At 55.1% G+C, this 19,585-nt stretch overlaps 1 protein-coding gene across 1 annotated transcript in view; it reads left to right on the forward strand.

Moving 5' to 3' along the window:
• Window positions 1-19,585, forward strand: part of ARHGEF10L (Rho guanine nucleotide exchange factor 10 like) — a 172,299-nt gene that overhangs the window by 26,058 nt on the left and 126,656 nt on the right. The window contains exon 2 of the mRNA XM_054009100.1: window positions 10,149-10,233. Within this exon, the coding sequence (XP_053865075.1) occupies window positions 10,197-10,233 (37 nt within the window). The 5' untranslated portion in view covers window positions 10,149-10,196. The remainder of the gene's footprint in view (window positions 1-10,148; window positions 10,234-19,585) is intronic.

The raw sequence follows: 19,585 nt of genomic DNA on the forward strand, positions 1-19,585 counted from the left end.
GTTCTGGCGCAACCCTTGTAGGTCCGTCCAGGTTTCTCCTTTCCTCCCCTTGGAAAATGTATTTCTTTTCACTGGCATCAGGTTCCCACCCTCCTCCTGGCAAACACGGCAACTTCCGCTTTCTGCAGCGACAATTCCTTTTGCAGTTAAACTGCTCTCGCTGACTCACTTGTGGATCCTGCATCTGCCCTCTAGCCACTCCTTGCTCCGTCAGAGTTTGAAAACTTCTTTCTTTCCACTCAGGGTAAAATTGACTTCTGTGCAGTGGGCCAGCCCAAGGTCAGTGCATCACTTAGGTCCTTCTTATGGTTGTATTCACCCTCAGTTGGTGCATGAATCTGGCTGGGCAGTTGCATACTATACCGCTTATCCAGCCTTTATTTATGTTAACATGCAGTGATTTCCCTGTGTAATTTCCAGAGGGGGCTGGGATTGTCTGTCTTCCTTCTACATCTTCCTTTCAGTCTCTCCTTCTCCGGAGATGGACTTTGTTATATTAATTTCCATGGAATAAAGGGGCCCAAGGAGTCAAAGATGTTCAAATGACTGAAATGTCCAACATTAAACAGTTTTAAACAAGTTTTGGGGTTCGGTATACAGAGACCTCAGCCTGCTTGGTATTAAGGTGACCAGATGTCCCAATTTTATAGGGACAGTCCCGATTTTTGGGTCTTTTTCTTATATGGGCTCCTGTTACTCCCCACCCCCGTCCCGATTTTTTCACATTTGCTGTCTGGTCACCCTACTTGGTACCATGGCAAACACCCCATTAAACATCTTTTTAACCTGTTGTCGCAGATACGGAAAAGAAAGAAAAACAGTTAAAGCCTTTGAAATGTAAAGGATTAAGTAAAGCTTTTCTTTTCGCTGTATTCCATGTTCCCCTTCCCGAGGCTGTAGAGAGTTTCTCGAAGAAATAACTCCTTGTTTGACAGCTTTTTAGATGGTATAAAATATGTGAATAACGCTGTCTCTGGGGAGAAGAGACGTTAGTTGAGATGGGCTGGAGCTGTGTTTTGTCGTCTTAGGAAACAGGATCAGTCTTTAACAACGAGCCAAACGCACACGAGGGAAGAGAAAAGAACAGCGAAGATAGAAAATGCAGCTTCTGTCTTTGGGGTGGACTCTCACTTCTAACCTCACTGCTGGAAAAACGCAGGCCCAGCACATGGTCTTATCACTCCCTCTGAGAACTGGTGAACTTGTACCAGCATCAGGCTACAGAGGGCATTGCTTTTAGCTGCCTTTCTGGCCACAGGCTTACAGCAGTGCTGAAAATAGACAGTCTTGGTCGGCTAAGAGAGAGGGCAAAAGGAGAGAGATGAGCTAAGGTGGGGAGGGAAAAAGACACACAAGGGTGTGTGTGTGTGTGACGAAGTCTCACATTCCGGGGGGTGTTTGGGATTCACCCAGAGGCAGTCGAGATGGGGTGTCACTTGGGTCCCTCTCTTGGCCTGGTCTAGTCAGGACATCTCTTGGAATCAGCATGATGAAGGCCCAGCAATGACCCGGTGGATCCCAGGAGACGGAGGTGTTAATTCCCTCCCCAAAGTCTTTTCTTTTTAAGAACCCCAAAAGGGAGCGGTGTGTGGAATAGCCCATCCCCTCATTTTGCCCACTAATTAAGCCTAATTTCTGATACACCAATTTACCAGGAAGATCTTAACGCAGCCCCTGAGTTACATCACAGAGCAGGGAGCCTGTCTGTCTCCCTTCTGCATCTTTTCATAGAATCATAGAAGATCGGGTTGGAAGAGACTTCTGGAGGTCATCTAGTCCACCCCCCTGCTCAGAGCAGGACCAATTCCCAACTAAATCATCCCATCAGCGTTCATTGTTAGAGGTTATTGTGACCCTTTACAAACTTTTATCCTCTCTCCTGCAGTTGGGCTTACAAGCTGGGTACGTTTGTAGGCCCAATTACTACAACAGCTTGAACTTCCAATCCCCGAACTGAGTGCTGGGAGAGTTCGGGCCCAGGTCTGCAGCTTTGAACCCACCTCTGATGTTGACAGTCTCTTGGCTTGGTTCTGTCAATGTTCGCTACCTTCTCTAGGTGCTTTGAATCTCACTTGCATCTGAAGAAGTGAGGTTCTTACCCACGAAAGCTTATGCTCCTAATACTTCTGTTAGTCTTAAAGGTGCCACAGGACCCTCTGTTGCTTTGAATCTCCCTGACAGCTGAGGGACTGATTCAGCAGAAGCAATGCACATTTGGCAAGGACTTTCCTCAAAGTGTCCTGCGGCTAGCTCCTCAGCGGGTGTCAGTCAGTTTGCACCAGTTGAGGATCTGGCCCCATATTTATAACCGTAATGCTGTGCAGGTTAATACACGTAGAACAGAGTAACAGAAACTCTCCTGGCCTGTCACTTCACCCCACTCCACTCCTATAAGCCTCGCCTTCCCAAAGGTATCCTCTCCCCTCTATCGAAGAAGCAGTCATTATACATACAACCTATAAGAGGAAAGCTTAACCCCTTGGCCACAGGAACCAGGTAATGCCCCTCCCCAATGAGGTACCATTTCTTTAATACCCGTGTATTGTATACTTCTCTGTCCATCCTCCATCAGCGGTGCATATTGCTAGATGGAACATACAACACTTCCTTCTGGAAGGTGATGTCTCCTACCGACCAATCCAAGAGACAAACTGATGTTTAAGGTCACTGCTTCCTGTCCTGTCTAAATTCCTGCCACCTGAATCCAACCCCCACACCGAATGTAAACACTTTTCTTTCTATCTTAGGTTATAGCCCCCTCATCCTTTTTAAAGCATTTTTCCTCACAACTCCTCTGTCATCTCCATTTACCGATGATGAGCTGAGGCCTTGAGAGACTGGGTGACTTGCCCAAGGGCATACAGTAAGTCTGTGGCAGGGAAGCTCTTTGGCATTCTAGGCTAGAGCTGGAACCATTGTACCACCCTTCCTCTTCCACTCTTGTGACCTTTCAGCTCTTGTCTATTTCTCTGGTATATTTCTGATAGGACGTGGCCAACCCTGAGCCTAGGGTTTCAGGCAAGGACATGCCATTGGTTAAACGATGACGCTTAGCACCTACCCAGCGCTTTTCATGTTTACTGGTCAAACAGCAAGGCCAAAATGTGGCCTTTGATTTGGGGCATCTCATTTTTTTGGAAGCCCAACTTACCATGCCAGGAGTCCTATTCTCAGAGGTGCTAAACTTCCCCCACCCAGCTGACGCCCGTGGGAGCGGCAGGTGCTCGGCAGGTGCATCAGGCTCAAGGTGTTTCAAACTCAGCAGCCAAAAAAATGAGGCATCTAAAACCGGGGACCATTTTTCGCCTCACCGCCCCGCTCTAAGGTAGGGAAATATTATTACCCCCCATGTGCTGATGGGGAAAGCCAGGCAGAGCGGTGGAGTGATTAGCTACAACTTCACCCACTCTGTGCTCATCCCTCTAGGCAGCCCTGTAAATGCGTGTCATGGCCGCTAGCATATACCTTCCCGATGCACCTGATCTCTGTGCTTTTTGGACCCCTCGCTGGGCGTTAAGATGTTTGAATTGATTTATCCGAGGTGATCCCTAGGGATCATTTTCAGAGACATTGGCTTTATCTTCCTGTGCCTGAATTTTGCAATCCAAAAATGCGAATGATAATAATTGTTCATTTGTGTTCTTAGTAGCACTTAGGGTATTGGGGCCCCATTGTGCTGGAAACTACAGAAACACAAGTGAAGAGACAGTCCTTGCCCTGGAGAATCATAATCCTTACCCACCTCTCAGGGGAGAGGGGGTGAGACTTAATTAATGTCTATACAATGCTAGGAGATGCCACAGAAGTGCTAAGAAGTGGGCTGTAGCCCACGAAAGCTTATGCTCAAATACATTTGTTAGTCTCTAAGGTGCCACAAGTACTCCTGTTCTTTTTATTAATAGTAATGGTGCTGATGATGTACCAGGGATGTCCAGGAAATGGATTTGTCCAGCCACATGCAGCAAGCCAGGCTTGTCAAGGAAATTGGCTTGAATGGTGTGTTACTATTTACCACACGTGTCTGGTATTCCTGCCCTAGAATCATAGATCTATGAATAGGACACAGGCCTCCTGATTCCCAGCCCAGTACCCTATCCACCAGACCAGCTGTTCTCAAACTGGGGGACAGACCCCTTTTATTGGGGGGGTGTGTGGACAGCATAACAGAATATATTCTAGTGGGGCATGAGAAGCTTTAAGGAAAAAAAAAACACACAGTCGCACATTTTACCCACAGCAATGAATAACTAGCAGAACGGATTCCTCCATATCTGGTCCTCAGATGGTGCTGTGCATTTTGATGGATTTCTGTGAAGCTTGCATAGCGTTAGGGAACGGGGGTTATTTAGTCTGCAGAAGAGAAGAATGATGGGGGATTTGATAGCTTTCAACTACCTGAAAGGAGGTTCCAAAGAGGATGGATCTAGACTGTTCTCAGTGGTACCAGAGGACAGAACAAGGAGCAATGGTCTCAAGTTGCAGTGGGGGAGGTTTAGGTTGGATATTAGGAAAAACGTTTTCACTAGGTGGGTGGTGAAGCACTGGAATGGGTTACCTAGGGAGGTGGTGGAATCTCCTTCCTTAGAGGTTTTTAAGGTGAGGATTGACAAAGCCCTTGGTGGGATGATGTAGTTGGGAATTGGTCCTGTTTTGAGCAGGGGGTTGGACTAGATACCTCCTGAGGTCCCTTCCAACCCTGAGATTCTATGATTCTATGATTATACAAAGTCGTTGCCATCTGTGCGTTAAGCCATTTGCTACGAGGCCGTGTGCACACTTCATTGTGAGCACGGACCAGAATCACAGTTTTGCTTTTGCTCCTATTACAATGGTTTGTTTGGTTAAAAAATAAACCCCAACAACTGAAGTGAAAAACAACGAAGCTGAAACTGATGCAAGTGAAGCAGCTCTGCTTCATATATCGGTAAATGCACTTGTGTGGCGGGGAGGTGGGGGGGATGTAAACTACTCCAGATACAAAGAAGGGGGGGTGCAATCAGATACATTTGAGAACCACGACATTGGACCATATTGCCTCTCTACAGGCACTGATGGCTGCTGTGAAGCCCTGTCCTGGGCAGATACCCGATTGTCCTGTTCTTAACATTGGCAATACACCTCTACCCCGATAGAACGCTGTCCTCGGGAGCCAAGAAATCTTACCGCGTTATAGGTGAAACCGCGTTATATCGAACTTGCTTTGATCCGCCGGAGTGCGCAGCCCCGCCCCTCGGAGCGCTGCTTTACCGCGTTATATCCGAATTCGTGTTATATCGGGTCGCGTTATATCGAGTTAGCGGTGTACTTGTATTCCTTGTATATTGAGTCATACATCAGTAATTCTCAACCCGGGGTCCGGGGGGCCATGAGCAGGTTTCAGGGGTTTTTCCAAAATAAACCAGAGAGCAGGGCCAGCATTAGACTCACTGGGGCCCAGGGCAGAAAGCCAAATCCCGAACCCCGCTGCTCGGGATTGAATCTGAATCCTGAGCCTTTCCTCCATGGGCAGACGCTGAAGCCTGGGCAATTCGGCTTCACGGGGCCCCCTGTAGCACGAGGCCCTGGGCGGTTGCTCTGCTTGTTACCCCGTCACACCGTCCCTGGCTTTTAATCTACTGAAAAACAGGTGCTGTGGCATGGGTGGGCCGTGGAAGTTTTATAGCATGTGGGGGAGGGGTGAGGGGGGGCTCAGAAGGACAAAGGTTGAGAATCCCTGATATAAATGATCTGCTGGGAGGGAAAGGGTTAACTCGCACAAGTCATTCTAGTCAAGTAAAGCTCTGAGCAAGAGGGAACTAGTAGATTTCTCTGGTAGATTTCTCCTCTGTGGTAATTGTTTTAGATCTTCTGCAACCCTCTCTCTGCACACGCCCACACCGTTGTCATGGCTACCAAAACAGCCCCAGCTGATCCAGCTCCAGCCACGTTCGATCAGGCTGGTGGCATTGGCTCGAGCGGGTGAGCAGCGCGCAAACAGTTTGTGCAGCCGCGCACGGCAGCATTGCAAAACCATCCGGCGCTCGGGCATTCTTCCCAGCGGCTCTGCGGCCTGCCTTCCAGACAGCGCAGGATTTCTCAGCACCCGTAAAAGCTGGAGGCCAGCGGGAAGTTGGGGTTACAGCGGGACTTTCCGTCGCTTGGGTGGAGCCCTGCCTCAACACAGGGTGGGGAACGTCGGAGTCACAGCTGAACAGACCTGGTGAGGCTGCAGAAAACTTGTTTTGAACTAACAGGGGAGCTGTAGGGACACCTACAGAAGGGGTAGCCATGTTAGTCTGGATCTGTAAAAAGCGACAGAGTCCTGTGGCACCGTATAGACTAACAGACGTATTGGAGCATAAGCTTTCGTGGGTGAATACCCACTTCGTCAGACGCACGACTGGACTAGATGGACAGTAGCACCTATAGAAACAACGAGGAGTCCTTGTGGCACCTTAGAGACTAACACATTTATTTGGACATAAGGAAGTGGGTTTTAGCCCACGAAGGCTTATGCTCAAATAAATGTGTTAGTCTCTGAGGTGCCACGAGGACTCCTTGTTGTTTTTGCAGATACAGACTAACACAGCTACCGCTCTGAAAAAAGTAGCACCTATGACGATTAACAGGAAAACAAACCCCGTGTGATCTGCTGGCACCCTGTGTATCGTCAGTTCCACTGTTCCCCAGGTACAGTCAGTGTGATCTGCCGGCGCCCTGTGTATCCTCGGTTCCACTGTTCTCCAGGTACAGTCAGTGTGATCTGCCGGCGCCCTGTGTATCCTCAGTTCCACTGTTTCCTGGGTACATTTGCTTGCGTGGGTCTTTCAAACAGCAAGGAGGAGAGAAAAGCATTTTAAAAACAGGAAAATGTGACTGTAAAATTGTAAACATTGGCTGTGGGTGGGGGGCCTGTGGGGCAGGTGTGTTACCCGAAACTCCTGGCAGACTTGTCTTGACACTGACTAGATTTCAAGTCGTCAGTGTCCAATTAATTTAATGCTTTAAAGTACTAGTCTTAACTAAGGGCCTGATTTAGAGTCTACTGAAGTCAATGGAATGGCTGATGTTGGTGATGGTGGGTAAATACAGGTCACCGGGAGAGAGCTTGGTGTGTGTTGCTATGAGTCCCATCGCTGCTCAGCTCGGCTTCCCTGTCCTCACTGCCCTCCTGCCCTGAGATAACCCTGTTCCATGAGGGAGAGCGTGGGGGTAGTGGTCAGAGCAAGGGGCTGGGACTTTGGAGTTTGGGGTTTAAGTCCTGTGCCTGTCACAGCCAGCTGTTTGAGTTTAATCAGTGCTTAATTTGTAAGAAAGAGGTGCTGGGGCTCAAGCAATTTTTTTTTAAATTTCATAACTGATGCAGCAAGCCCAGACTGCTGGATCCATGAACTGCCAGGCCCAGAGGTGCTGGAGCCATGAACTGCCAGGCCCAGAGGTGCCGGGCTCTGACCTGCCAGGCCCAGAGGTGCCAGGTCTCTGACCTGCCAGGCCCAGAGGTGCCGGGCTCTGAACTGCCAGGCCCAGAGGTGCCAGGTCTCTGAACTGCCAGGCCCACAGGTGGTAGGGCTCCGCCTGGCAAGCCCTGGCACAAATTAAGCACTGGTTTTAATCTCTGTGTCCATGCTCCCTCTCCTCTGCAAAGCTGCCCACAGCGATGCCCAGGCCTGCTGAGGGACAGGTGCCATGTCACAGATGGCACTAAGTGTCGCTCTGGTGCCTAGGGTCTCCAGGGCTGCTGGTTTGACACCTTTCGCCAGCACTGAATTAAAACCAAAAGATTGTATTTTCTTTGAAGAGAGAAAAAATGTGGATGACTCTGGCATTTTTGACAGGGCTGATGCAGCCGCCAGCTTGCCTGCGGCACGTGTGAGGTGCGCTCCCCTCCCAGGGACAGGCTCTCACCTGCTCGGACCGGCCAGCCAGGGATGTTCTCGGAGGCCCACGCAGTGTGTGCCCCATGCATCGTGTTGCCGCGGGGAGACCCTGACACGATGCAGGGGGCAGACACAGACTCCGCCGCCAGCCGAGCGAAGACTCTGCGTGGGGTCTGCTGTGCGCCTTGTGGATGAATCTCGTAGAGCCGGGCGCAGGAGGTTCGGTCCTGTGCGGGGATGAGCTCAGTAGGGATGGAGGGCTCCGCACCATGGAGGATAAACATCCCTGACAGTTGGCTCATTCCTGCCCCGCAGCCCCCCTGCTGTCCCCGTGGTGGTCCTTTTCACGGTGATGAGCTCCTCTCCCTGCTCTTCCTGCCCACATCTCCTCAGAGAGCTCTGCAGACACGGCATTCCCCGCTGGCGATCCTCTCCCTGGCGCTCGGAGCCACCAGCCTTTCTTCCTAGGCTCCCAAGGCCCGGCCTCTGCCATCCTAGCCCTGAGCATTTCCCCCAGCCCTGCCAGTGCATCTCGCCCAGAGCTTTCTAACCAAGCTGCTGCCGGAGGGTGGGGTGGCCTCCCTGGCAGAGCAGTCCCAGGCCGGATCCCCAGCACGTCCGTGGCACCACACACGGATCTGCGCTGTTCAAACGAGACTTTCCGGCTGGGACAGAGCTGGCTTAAAAGGGAAGTTGGGTGGACAGCGCAGTCCAAGAGGAAATGAGCCAGTTGACTTTTGCCTGGCTAATCCCAGGCAGGGCTGCGCTCCGTCCGTGTCTGTTATTCCAATAGCTGTGCACATACTGCCCAGTTGTAAAGGACGCACCTGATGCAGCTGGCTGGTGCCCTTTCGACTCTGCCGGCCTCTGGATGCCAGCGGGTTAGACAGGTGTTCCCTCCTCCAGCGGGAAATGAGACTCTCCCAGCTTCGTCCAGAAGCGGATCCAAGCTGCTTGCATTGGCCTCTCTCCCTAGTCTGTTTGCCTGTTGCACGGTCCCTGGGGAAGTCTCACTCTTGATCTGGGGCGGGCCCCATCTCTATAAGGGTACGTCTACACTGCAATTGCAAACCCATGGCTGGCTCATGCCAGCAGACTCAGGCTCGGGGGGCTCCGGCTAAGGGGCTGTTTAATTGCAGTGTAGACGTACCCTAAGAGGCCAAGCCAACCCCCTGTGTCCAAGCTCCCTCCAAGTTTGGGGGAAGTTTGGATCCCACCCAAACTTAGTGGCTTGGGGCCCGCTCTGCTTTCAAACCTATGGCTTGTTCGGTGCCAGGCTCTGCCCCTCGCCTGCCCTTTGGAACTGAGGGCCTGGGGACTGGCCAAAGTAAACCCACTGTGCAAACAGGCACGGCTGCTATTTGATCCAGTCGCACTGCAGACAGGGCTTCGCTGCACCTGTGCAAACGGCGGCCGATAGCACTTTTCCCCTGTAGGCCTTGGGGAATGAAACCTCCAATGTAAAAGACACCCGAGACAGTAAGACGTCTGTGCGTTATGCTCCAGTTTGGGGGGTCATCTTGAGGTGTCTGATAACAAAGGGATGTCTGCAGGTTAGGGAGCACGTTTCCCGTGGCCGCTGGGAACTGCTGAACGGCAAATCAAAGCACAAAAAAATAAAATAAAAGCCCGTGAGTTATAGCATTTCTCCCTAACAGGGAAGGAAATGTTTCCTGGTTGGGCATTGTGCCAGTGCCTGTCTTTGCATTTAATCAGCTCTGAGTGAGGGCACAGGACGCTTCTTTATCTGGGCTCTCCTTCCCCGCTGGATACCAGCGACATTGTTGCCAGCAGGTTTTGCTACAATCCTGGAGCTGTGCTGCTGGTGTTCTCACCCCTCCCGCTGCTTTGGGCTCCGGCTCTGCTCTCCCCCAGGAAACGCTGCCTCGTCTGTAGCCGCCAAGCGCCTGCGAGGCAGCGTTGTCTAGTGGGTAAAGGAGGGAATTGGGGGCCCCTGGGTTCTGTTCCAGGTTCTGCCACCGCCCAGTCAGGGCAGCCCCTGGGTCCTACCTTATACCTGGCCCTACCATTTACAAGTCACTCCTGGCTTGAGTGGTTCAGCACCTCTGAAAATTAGGGTGCTCATCTCCAGGGGCCTGTTTCCCCTTCTATCAAAGGGTGTAACCCCTACCCACAGGGCGTGGTAAGCCGTAATTAATTAGGAGCAGAGCCCCGTGAGCTGTAAGGTGCTAGTGAAGCACAGGGAATTCTAATGCTTTATTCCCCACTCCCAGGAATAGACAGACATGGGGGTTTCTCTTCTGACTAGATCTCCTCGCTTTGTGTCCTCAGGAAAGCAGCCGGGAAGGTGCCAGGCGAGACGTCAGGATTCCTAGAGACATGGCTTCCTCCAACCCGCCCCCAAGCCCTGCAGGAGGTAATGTGAACCCAGCCCTTCTCCTTCAAGAACTTGTATTAACCATTAGAAAATGAAACGGATCTAGCCCAGTCCCCTCGCGCTGTGAGCGCGTGGGGCCAGGGCTGGCTTTGTGCTCTGTGTGAGTGCAACGCCTGGAACAAGGGGGCCCCGATCCCTGATCGGCACCTCTAGGGGGCCTCTGCAATCTCAGTCATAAATAACAGCCACAAACGGGCATGGGGAGCAGCTTGTGATGGGCAGCCTCGGTTTCCCTTCGGCATTGAGGCTTTTGTAATGCAAAGCAGCCCCTCGGGATGCGGGGCTTTCAGCGCCCTCCAAGAGCTACCAGGCAACCCATCGCTTGGCGATGGAATGTCATTCGCTCCTAACAGAACTCGGAGGCTCAGGCAGGTCACGGCCCCAGGCAATTGTAACCCCGAACCAACCCACATCGGAGGGCCGTGATCCTGTCCCTCCCCTGCACTCTTGACAGCAGCGCTGTATGTGGCATTCTTTCCAAAGGGCGGGCCAAGGCGATGTAGGGACGTGGTGCCCGGTTGAACGTGTGTGGCAGGGGAGGGGAGGCAGAAAAGTCCCGGGGTCTGAACCTGCCCTGCCCTGCCGCTCGCATGTAAACCACGGCTAGACTGGAACCTGCAGCCTGCTCACGCTCATTTTACACCCGCGTTGCACAGCATAAATGGCGAGACACGGTGCCAGGCAGGCCCTTGATGGTCAGGGAGACCTTGCTAGATATTAGAAGAGCTGGGAAGCCCTGTGAGATTGAATCTACAGGAGACACTGCAGAGTTACCCTGAGAGCGTCTCTGGGCCCTCCCCACAATTCCCCCGGCATGTGTGCCCGGAAGGACAGACAAGTTCTCCCACGATTCACTGGGAAAGAATCATGGAGCAGCTCTAAGAGCCAGGGGACGTGACCCCACAAGTCCTAGTGCCTCACACAGGCGCCAACTTTTGTTGGCGCTGGTGGGTGCTCGCGATCCCCTGGCCCCGCCCCTGACTCCGCCCCTGCCCCTGCCCCCTCCCTGCCCCATTGGATCCCTCCCCAAATCCCCGCCCTGGCCCCGCCTCTTCCCCAAGTGCGCCACATTCCTCCTCCCCTCCCCCCCATCCCAGGCTTGCACGAAACAGCTGTTTTGCGGCGCACGCGCTGGGAGGGAGGGGAGAGAAGCAGGATGCGGCAGCCCACTCAGGGGAGGAGGCGGAGATGGAGGTGAGCTGGGGCGGGTCGGGGAGCTGCAATTTTCCCCCATGGGTGCCCCAGCCCCAGAGCACCCACGGAGTCGGCGCCTATGGTGCCTCACGCGAGTGAGTGCAGTGCCAGTGTAGCATTGCCGTGTGGTTGCTCAAACCCGGGCTGGGCCAGCCCGCGTGTCCATCCCCCGGGTTGACACTGCAGCGAAGACGTCTCCGCAGAGATCACCATACAAACTCCAGGCCTCTGAGCGTTAGGGGGCCACGTTTTCAGAGGAGCTCAACTCCCGCAGAGGCACCAGAATGAGGGGCTGGATTGCTCAGCATGCAGGGTTCATTTTACAGATGGGAAACTGAGGCACAGGGAAGCTAAATGACTTGGTAAGGTCATATAGGGAGCTTGTGGGAGAGCGGGGACTTAAACCCAGGTCTTTCAAGTCTCAGGCTAGTGGTCTAACCACTGGATCATCACCCTGAACCCCAGTTTTGAAGCCTGCTCCTTATGGCCAGCTTCGGATGTGGAACCACTCAGACCCACTTCCTGTCTGCTGTGGTACAATCCGGTCCATGCTGTACACCCCCTGCCTACAAACCAGAGCTGGCTGGCTGAGAGGAACCAAGCCTGGGGCCGGTCCCAGAGGCTGCAGTCAGTCCATGCAGCCGCCCGTCCTGCCCCCCGCAGAGCCCTGAGACACAAGGCGATTGCAAAGGGGGACGCTGGAGAAGGAAGAAGCAATGGGATAAATACGAGTTCTATTCCAGCAGCGCATAAAGGCCACAGCTGAGATCAGGGCCCCATTTCCCTCCCCCCACCCCGAGTGAGAGACAGGCCCTGCCCTGAACAGCTTATTGTGTACGTGGACAAGGCAGAAAAGAATGCGGGTAAGGAAGGATGTTGTTGTTATGATTATTATTTGTATGACCATAATGCCTAGGGGCTGCAGTCTCAGACCAGGCCCCTGTTGTGCTACAAACACAGAACAAAAAGACCGTCCCTGTCCCAAACGGCTGACAAGCAAAGTATCCGACAAGAGACAGCAGGTGGATACAGACAGATAAGCTCAAGGACAAAGTGAGATTTTATTTCCGTTTGACAGCTGGGAACTGAGGCTCGGTGTGCGTAAGTGACTTGCCCAAGGTCACATGGAGAGTCTGTGGCGGAGTTGTCAATTAAGCCCCGAGTCCCAAGCTACAGCCTTAACCACTAAGCCATCTTTCCTTGCACAGAAAACTGCACCACCTAATGAAGCCTTGAGCTGAGGGGAACTCACTGGCAGTACGTGAACGAGCTGGGCCAGCTCTGAGCTGAAGCGCTGCCTCAGAATTTACCTGGCACACAGTTTCTCAGAGGCACTCTGTATACAGCTCTAGGCAGACGGTGAATAGCCCCACTGGGCTGGGACTCCGTAGAGTTGTGGTCAAGTCCTGCTCTGCCACCGACTCCATGCGTGACCCTGGGCAAGTCACTTAACCTTGCTGGGCCTCAGTTCCCACCTGTACAATGGAGATCCTAATCCTTCCTTTCTTTTGGCCGTGTCTATTTACAGTGGAAGCTCTGTGGGGGCAGAGACTGTTTCTCCTGTGTGTGTGTACAACAACACGGGGCCCAGACCTCAGCTGAGGCCTCTAGTTGTTCCTATAATGCTAACAATGAACATTAATAATTTGTCCAAGCCACGCAGAGTGCAAGACTGGTAAACAGGTAGTGTAAACGGAGACGAGTGAAGGAGATTTTAAAACATCTCTGTGCCGACCACTACGGGGTTCTTTGGAGCACAGGACAGGAAGCCTGGAGAGCCTCCAAATAGAATTTTTGATTCTAAACCCGTGACCGTCACTCCCCCTCCTGGTTTTTCATTGGTTGTCCCCCAGAATCAGTTGATCCCTGTGTTTCTTCTGGTCCTGCCCACCCCACATATGCCCTGGCCTGGTCTTTGCCAGTTCAGCAGTAATGCTGGATTCCAACTGGTCAGTGCGAGAGGCAGAGGGCGGAAGACGTGGGAGAGGGGCAGAGGAAAGAGATGAAGGGTGAGAGAGGCGCGTCAGAGAGGATGCGGTGACAGGAGGCCGAGGGGGCAGCTGGCCAGCTAATACCTCAGCCGGGGAAGTGCTGGAAAGCAGTTCTGAGACAGGCCCTCCCGAAAAAAACCTCTTAGCAGCAGAACGTGCCTCCCAGTCCTAGGGGACAAGCAGCCTCACGCAGCCCCGCTGCTGCCTTCCTGGATTAGCATGGCCCCATTGCAGGGCAGGGGTTGTTCCCCTTCTCAGCCAGCCAAGGAGAAGCCTGGGCTATCTCTGAGCAGGCTTGCGGGTGGCGCTGTTTACTCCATAAAATTAATCTCTAAGGTCTTGGCTCCCGGCCACTCTGCATGCTAAATCGGGAGCAGATTGAGATTAGATACCGCCGCTTGCTCGGGCATTTGGAGAAATGTTCTAAAATGCCCCCGGGGCGCCTGGCCACAGACAGGGGGTGCAAGGGAAATAAGAGGGGGGGAAGTGCTGCTGCTGGGGTTTTTAAAAATGGAATTTACCCCCTTTCCCCTCTTGCTATGAGGACCCTAACTGATCATGTGACGGGTGGTGCTGGGCCGGCTTCTCTGCTGAGAGTGGACGTGCACCTTCGCCTGAATTTTCCTCCAATCCCATGTCACTCAGTCAATGCACCTCAATCCTGACCCACTGCACCCCCTGCTATTCCAGTCCTGGGTCGTCCCCCCACCCCGCTCTGCCAGTGCACCTCAATCCTGACCCACTGCACCCCCTGCTATTCCAGTCCTGGGGCTCCCCCCAGCTCTGGCAGTGCACCTCAATCCTGACCCACTGTACCCCCTGCTATTCCAGCCCTGGGCCCCCCCCAGCTCTGCCAGTGCACCTCAATCCTGACCCACTGCACCCCCTGCTATTCCAGTCCTGGCCCCCCCCCCAGCTCTGCCAGTGCACCTCAATCCTGACCCACTGCACCCCCTGCTATTCCAGTCCTGGGGCTCCCCCCAGCTCTGGCAGTGCACCTCAATCCTGACCCACTGTACCCCCTGCTATTCCAGCCCTGGGCCCCCCCCAGCTCTGCCAGTGCACCTCAATCCTGACCCACGGCACCCCCTGCTATTCCAGTCCTGGCCCCCCCCCCCAGCTCTGGCAGTGCACCTCAATCCTGACCCACTGCACCCCCTGCTATTCCAGCCCTGGGGCTCCCCCCAGCTCTGGCAGTGTACCTCAATCCTGACCCACTGCACCCCCTGCTATTCCAGTCCTGGTCCCCCCCCCCCAGCTCTGGCAGTGCACCTCAATCCTGACCCACTGTACCCCCTGCTATTCCAGTCCTGGGCCCCCCCCCAGCTCTGCCAGTGCACCTCAATCCTGACCCACTGCACCCCCTGCTATTCCAGTCCTGGGGCTCCCCCCAGCTCTGGCAGTGCACCTCAATCCTGACCCACTGTACCCCCTGCTATTCCAGCCCTGGGCCCCCCCCAGCTCTGCCAGTGCACCTCAATCCTGACCCACTGCACCCCCTGCTATTCCAGTCCTGGCCCCCCCCCCAGCTCTGGCAGTGCACCTCAATCCTGACCCACTGTACCCCCTGCTATTCCAGTCCTGGGCCCCCCCCAGCTCTGCCAGTGCACCTCAATCCTGACCCACTGCACCCCCTGCTATTCCAGTCCTGGCCACCCCCCCAGCTCTGGCAGTGCACCTCAATCCTGACCCACTGCACCCCCTGCTATTCCAGTCCTGGGCCCCCCCCCAGCTCTGCCAGTGCACCTCAATCCTGACCCACTGCACCCCCTGCTATTCCAGTCCTGGTCCCCCCCCCAGCTCTGCCAGTGCACCTCAATCCTGACCCACTGCACCCCCTGCTATTCCAGTCCTGCCCCCCCCCCCAGCTCTGGCAGTGCACCTCAATCCTGACCCACTGCACCCCCTGCTATTCCAGTCCTGGCCCCCCCCCCCAGCTCTGGCAGTGCACCTCAATCCTGACCCACTGTACCCCCTGCTATTCCAGTCCTGGGGCTCCCCCCAGCTCTGGCAGTGCACCTCAATCCTGACCCACTGCACCCCCTGCTATTCCAGTCCTGGTCCCCCCCCCCAGCTCTGCCAGTGCACCTCAATCCTGACCCACTGCACCCCCTGCTATTCCAGTCCTGGGCCCCCCCCCAGCTCTGCCAGTGCACCTCAATCCTGACCCACTGTACCCCCTGCTATTCCAGTCCTGGGCCCCCCCCAGCTCTGCCAGTGCACCTCAATCCTGACCCACTGCACCCCCTGCTATTCCAGTCCTGGCCCCACCCCCAGCTCTGGCAGTGCACCTCAATCCTGACCCACTGCACCCCCTGCTATTCCAGTCCTGGGCCCCCCCCCAGCTCTGCCAGTGCACCTCAATCCTGACCCACTGCACCCCCTGCTATTCCAGTCCTGGGGCTCCCCCCAGCTCTGGCAGTGTACCTCAATCCTGACCCACTGCACCCCCTGCTATTCCAGTCCTGGGCCCCCCCCCAGCTCTGCCAGTGCACCTCAATCCTGACCCACTGCACCCCCTGCTATTCCAGTCCTGGCCCCCCCCCCCAGCTCTGGCAGTGCACCTCAATCCTGACCCACTGCACCCCCTGCTATTCCAGCCCTGGGGCTCCCCCCAGCTCTGGCAGTGCACCTCAATCCTGACCCACTGTACCCCCTGCTATTCCAGCCCTGGGCCCCCCCCAGCTCTGCCAGTGCACCTCAATCCTGACCCACTGCACCCCCTGCTATTCCAGTCCTGGGCCCCCCCCCAGCTCTGCCAGTGCACCTCAATCCTGACCCACTGCACCCCCTGCTATTCCAGCCCTGGGCCCCCCCCAGCTCTGCCAGTGCACCTCAATCCTGACCCACTGCACCCCCTGCTATTCCAGTCCTGGCCCCCCCCCCCAGCTCTGTCAGTGCACCTCAATCCTGACCCACTGCACCCCCTGCTATTCCAGTCCTGGGGCTCCCCCCAGCTCTGGCAGTGCACCTCAATCCTGACCCACTGCACCCCCTGCTATTCCAGTCCTGGCCCCCCCCCCAGCTCTGGCAGTGCACCTCAATCCTGACCCACTGCACCCCCTGCTATTCCAGTCCTGGCCCCCCCCCCAGCTCTGTCAGTGCACCTCAATCCTGACCCACTGCACCCCCTGCTATTCCAGTCCTGGCCCCCCCCCCCAGCTCTGGCAGTGCACCTCAATCCTGACCCACTGCACCCCCTGCTATTCCAGTCCTGGTCCCCCCCCCCAGCTCTGGCAGTGCACCTCAATCCTGACCCACTGCACCCCCTGCTATTCCAGTCCTGGCCCCCCCCCCCAGCTCTGGCAGTGCACCTCAATCCTGACCCACTGCACCCCCTGCTATTCCAGTCCTGGCCCCCCCCCCAGCTCTGTCAGTGCACCTCAATCCTGACCCACTGCACCCCCTGCTATTCCAGTCCTGGGGCTCCCCCCAGCTCTGGCAGTGCACCTCAATCCTGACCCACTGCACCCCCTGCTATTCCAGTCCTGGCCCCCCCCCCAGCTCTGTCAGTGCACCTCAATCCTGACCCACTGCACCCCCTGCTATTCCAGTCCTGGGGCTCCCCCCAGCTCTGGCAGTGCACCTCAATCCTGACCCACTGCACCCCCTGCTATTCCAGTCCTGGCCCCCCCCCCAGCTCTGTCAGTGCACCTCAATCCTGACCCACTGCACCCCCTGCTATTCCAGCCCTGGGGCTCCCCCCAGCTCTGGCAGTGCACCTCAATCCTGACCCACTGCACCCCCTGCTATTCCAGCCCTGGGCCCCCCCCAGCTCTGCCAGTGCACCTCAATCCTGACCCACTGCACCCCCTGCTATTCCAGTCCTGGCCCCCCCCCCAGCTCTGGCAGTGCACCTCAATCCTGACCCACTGTACCCCCTGCTATTCCAGTCCTGGCCCCCCCCCCCAGCTCTGTCAGTGCACCTCAATCCTGACCCACTGCACCCCCTGCTATTCCAGCCCTGGGGCTCCCCCCAGCTCTGGCAGTGCACCTCAATCCTGACCCACTGCACCCCCTGCTATTCCAGCCCTGGCCCCCCCCCCAGCTCTGCCAGTGCACCTCAATCCTGACCCACTGTACCCCCTGCTATTCCAGTCCTGGCCCCCCCCCCAGCTCTGTCAGTGCACCTCAATCCTGACCCACTGCACCCCCTGCTATTCCAGCCCTGGGCCCCCCCCAGCTCTGCCAGTGCACCTCAATCCTGACCCACTGCACCCCCTGCTATTCCAGCCCTGGGCCCCCCCCAGCTCTGCCAGTGCACCTCAATCCTGACCCACTGTACCCCCTGCTATTCCAGTCCTGGCCCCCCCCCCAGCTCTGCCAGTGCACCTCAATCCTGACCCACTGCACCCCCTGCTATTCCAGCCCTGGGCCCCCCCCAGCTCTGCCAGTGCACCTCAATCCTGACCCACTGCACCCCCTGCTACTTGGATTCTAGCCCCTCTGGTGTACAGCACACACTGCTGTTCCAGTCCTGGTCCCCCAAATAACACGACCGGTGTACCTCAGTCCTGACAAGCGTGGGTGTTCACACACACACACACACACACACACACACCTCTCTGCCAATGCACATGTCTTGTAACCTTCAGCACTCCCCGCAGTTCCAGGCCTGGGTCACCAAACAGCCTGATCAATGCAGTTCCCTCCTGACCAGTGTACCTCAGTCCTGACAAGCGTGGGTGTTCACACACACACACACACACACACACACACACACACACACAGAGCTGTTCCAGTCCTGGTCCCCCAAATAACACGACGACCGGTGTACCTCAGTCCTGACAAGCGTGGGTGTTCACACACACACACACACACACACACACACACACACACACACACACACAGCTGTTCCAGTCCTGATCCCCCAAATAACACGACCAGTGTAACTCAGTCCTGACAAGCGTGGGTGTTCACACACACACACACACACTGCTGTTCCAGTCCTGGTCCCCCAAATAACACGACCGGTGTACCTCAGTCCTGACAAGCGTGGGTGTTCACACACACACACACACACACACACACACACACACACACACACACACAGAGCTGTTCCAGTCCTGGTCCCCCAAATAACACGACGACCGGTGTACCTCAGTCCTGACAAGCGTGGGTGTTCACACACACACACACACACACACACACACACACACACACACACACACACACCTCTCTGCCAATGCACATGTCTTGTAACCTTCAGCACTCCCCGCAGTTCCAGGCCTGGGTCACCAAACAGCCTGATCAATGCAGTTCCCTCCTGACCAGTGTACCTCAGTCCTGACAAGCGTGGGTGTTCACACACACACACACACACACACAGCTGTTCCAGTCCTGGTTCCCCAAATAACACTACCAGTGTACCTCAGTCCTGACAAGCGTGGGTGTTCACACACACACACACACACACACACACACACACACACACACACACACACACACACACACACACAACTGTTCCAGTCCTGGTCCCCCAAATAACACGACCGGTGTACCTCAGTCCTGACAAGCGTGGGTGTTCACACACACACACACACACACACACACTGCTGTTCCAGTCCTGGTCCCCCAAATAACACGACTGGTGTACCTCAGTCCTGACAAGCGTGGGTGTTCTCAATGCACATCTGTTGTAACCTTCAGCACTCCCTGCAGTTCCAGGCCTGGGTCACCAAACAGCCTGATCAATGCAGTTCCCTCCTGACCAGCTGCCCCAGACCTGGGACCTCACTGACAGCTCTGCCAACGCACTTCCGTCTTGTCCTGCAGACCTCTCCATCCTGGCCCGTGCTGAGCACCCAGCTGCTCTTGTTAGGTTGAATTTAAGATTTGTCAAATGCCCTCTAGGAACTGGGTTAACTGACCAACACACTTATTTTACCTGTGACTTCCCCTGGATTTAAGCTCATCTCTAGTAATAATAATAATAATAATAATTTGCTTTCTTATCTAGCGCTTTCCATCAGCAGATCTCAAAGCCCTTTATCAAGGAGGTCAGGATCATTATCCCCATTTTACATACGGAGAAACTGAGGAACAAAGAGGGGAAGTGATTTGCCCAGCAGGCCCATGGCAGGAATAGAACCCAGGCCTCCTGAGTTACAGTTCAGTGTCCTAGCCACTAGGGCAAAATGCCAGGG

This window comes from Malaclemys terrapin, chromosome 19 (assembly GCF_027887155.1).
Source record: "Malaclemys terrapin pileata isolate rMalTer1 chromosome 19, rMalTer1.hap1, whole genome shotgun sequence".
NCBI classification, from domain to species: domain Eukaryota; kingdom Metazoa; phylum Chordata; order Testudines; family Emydidae; genus Malaclemys; species Malaclemys terrapin.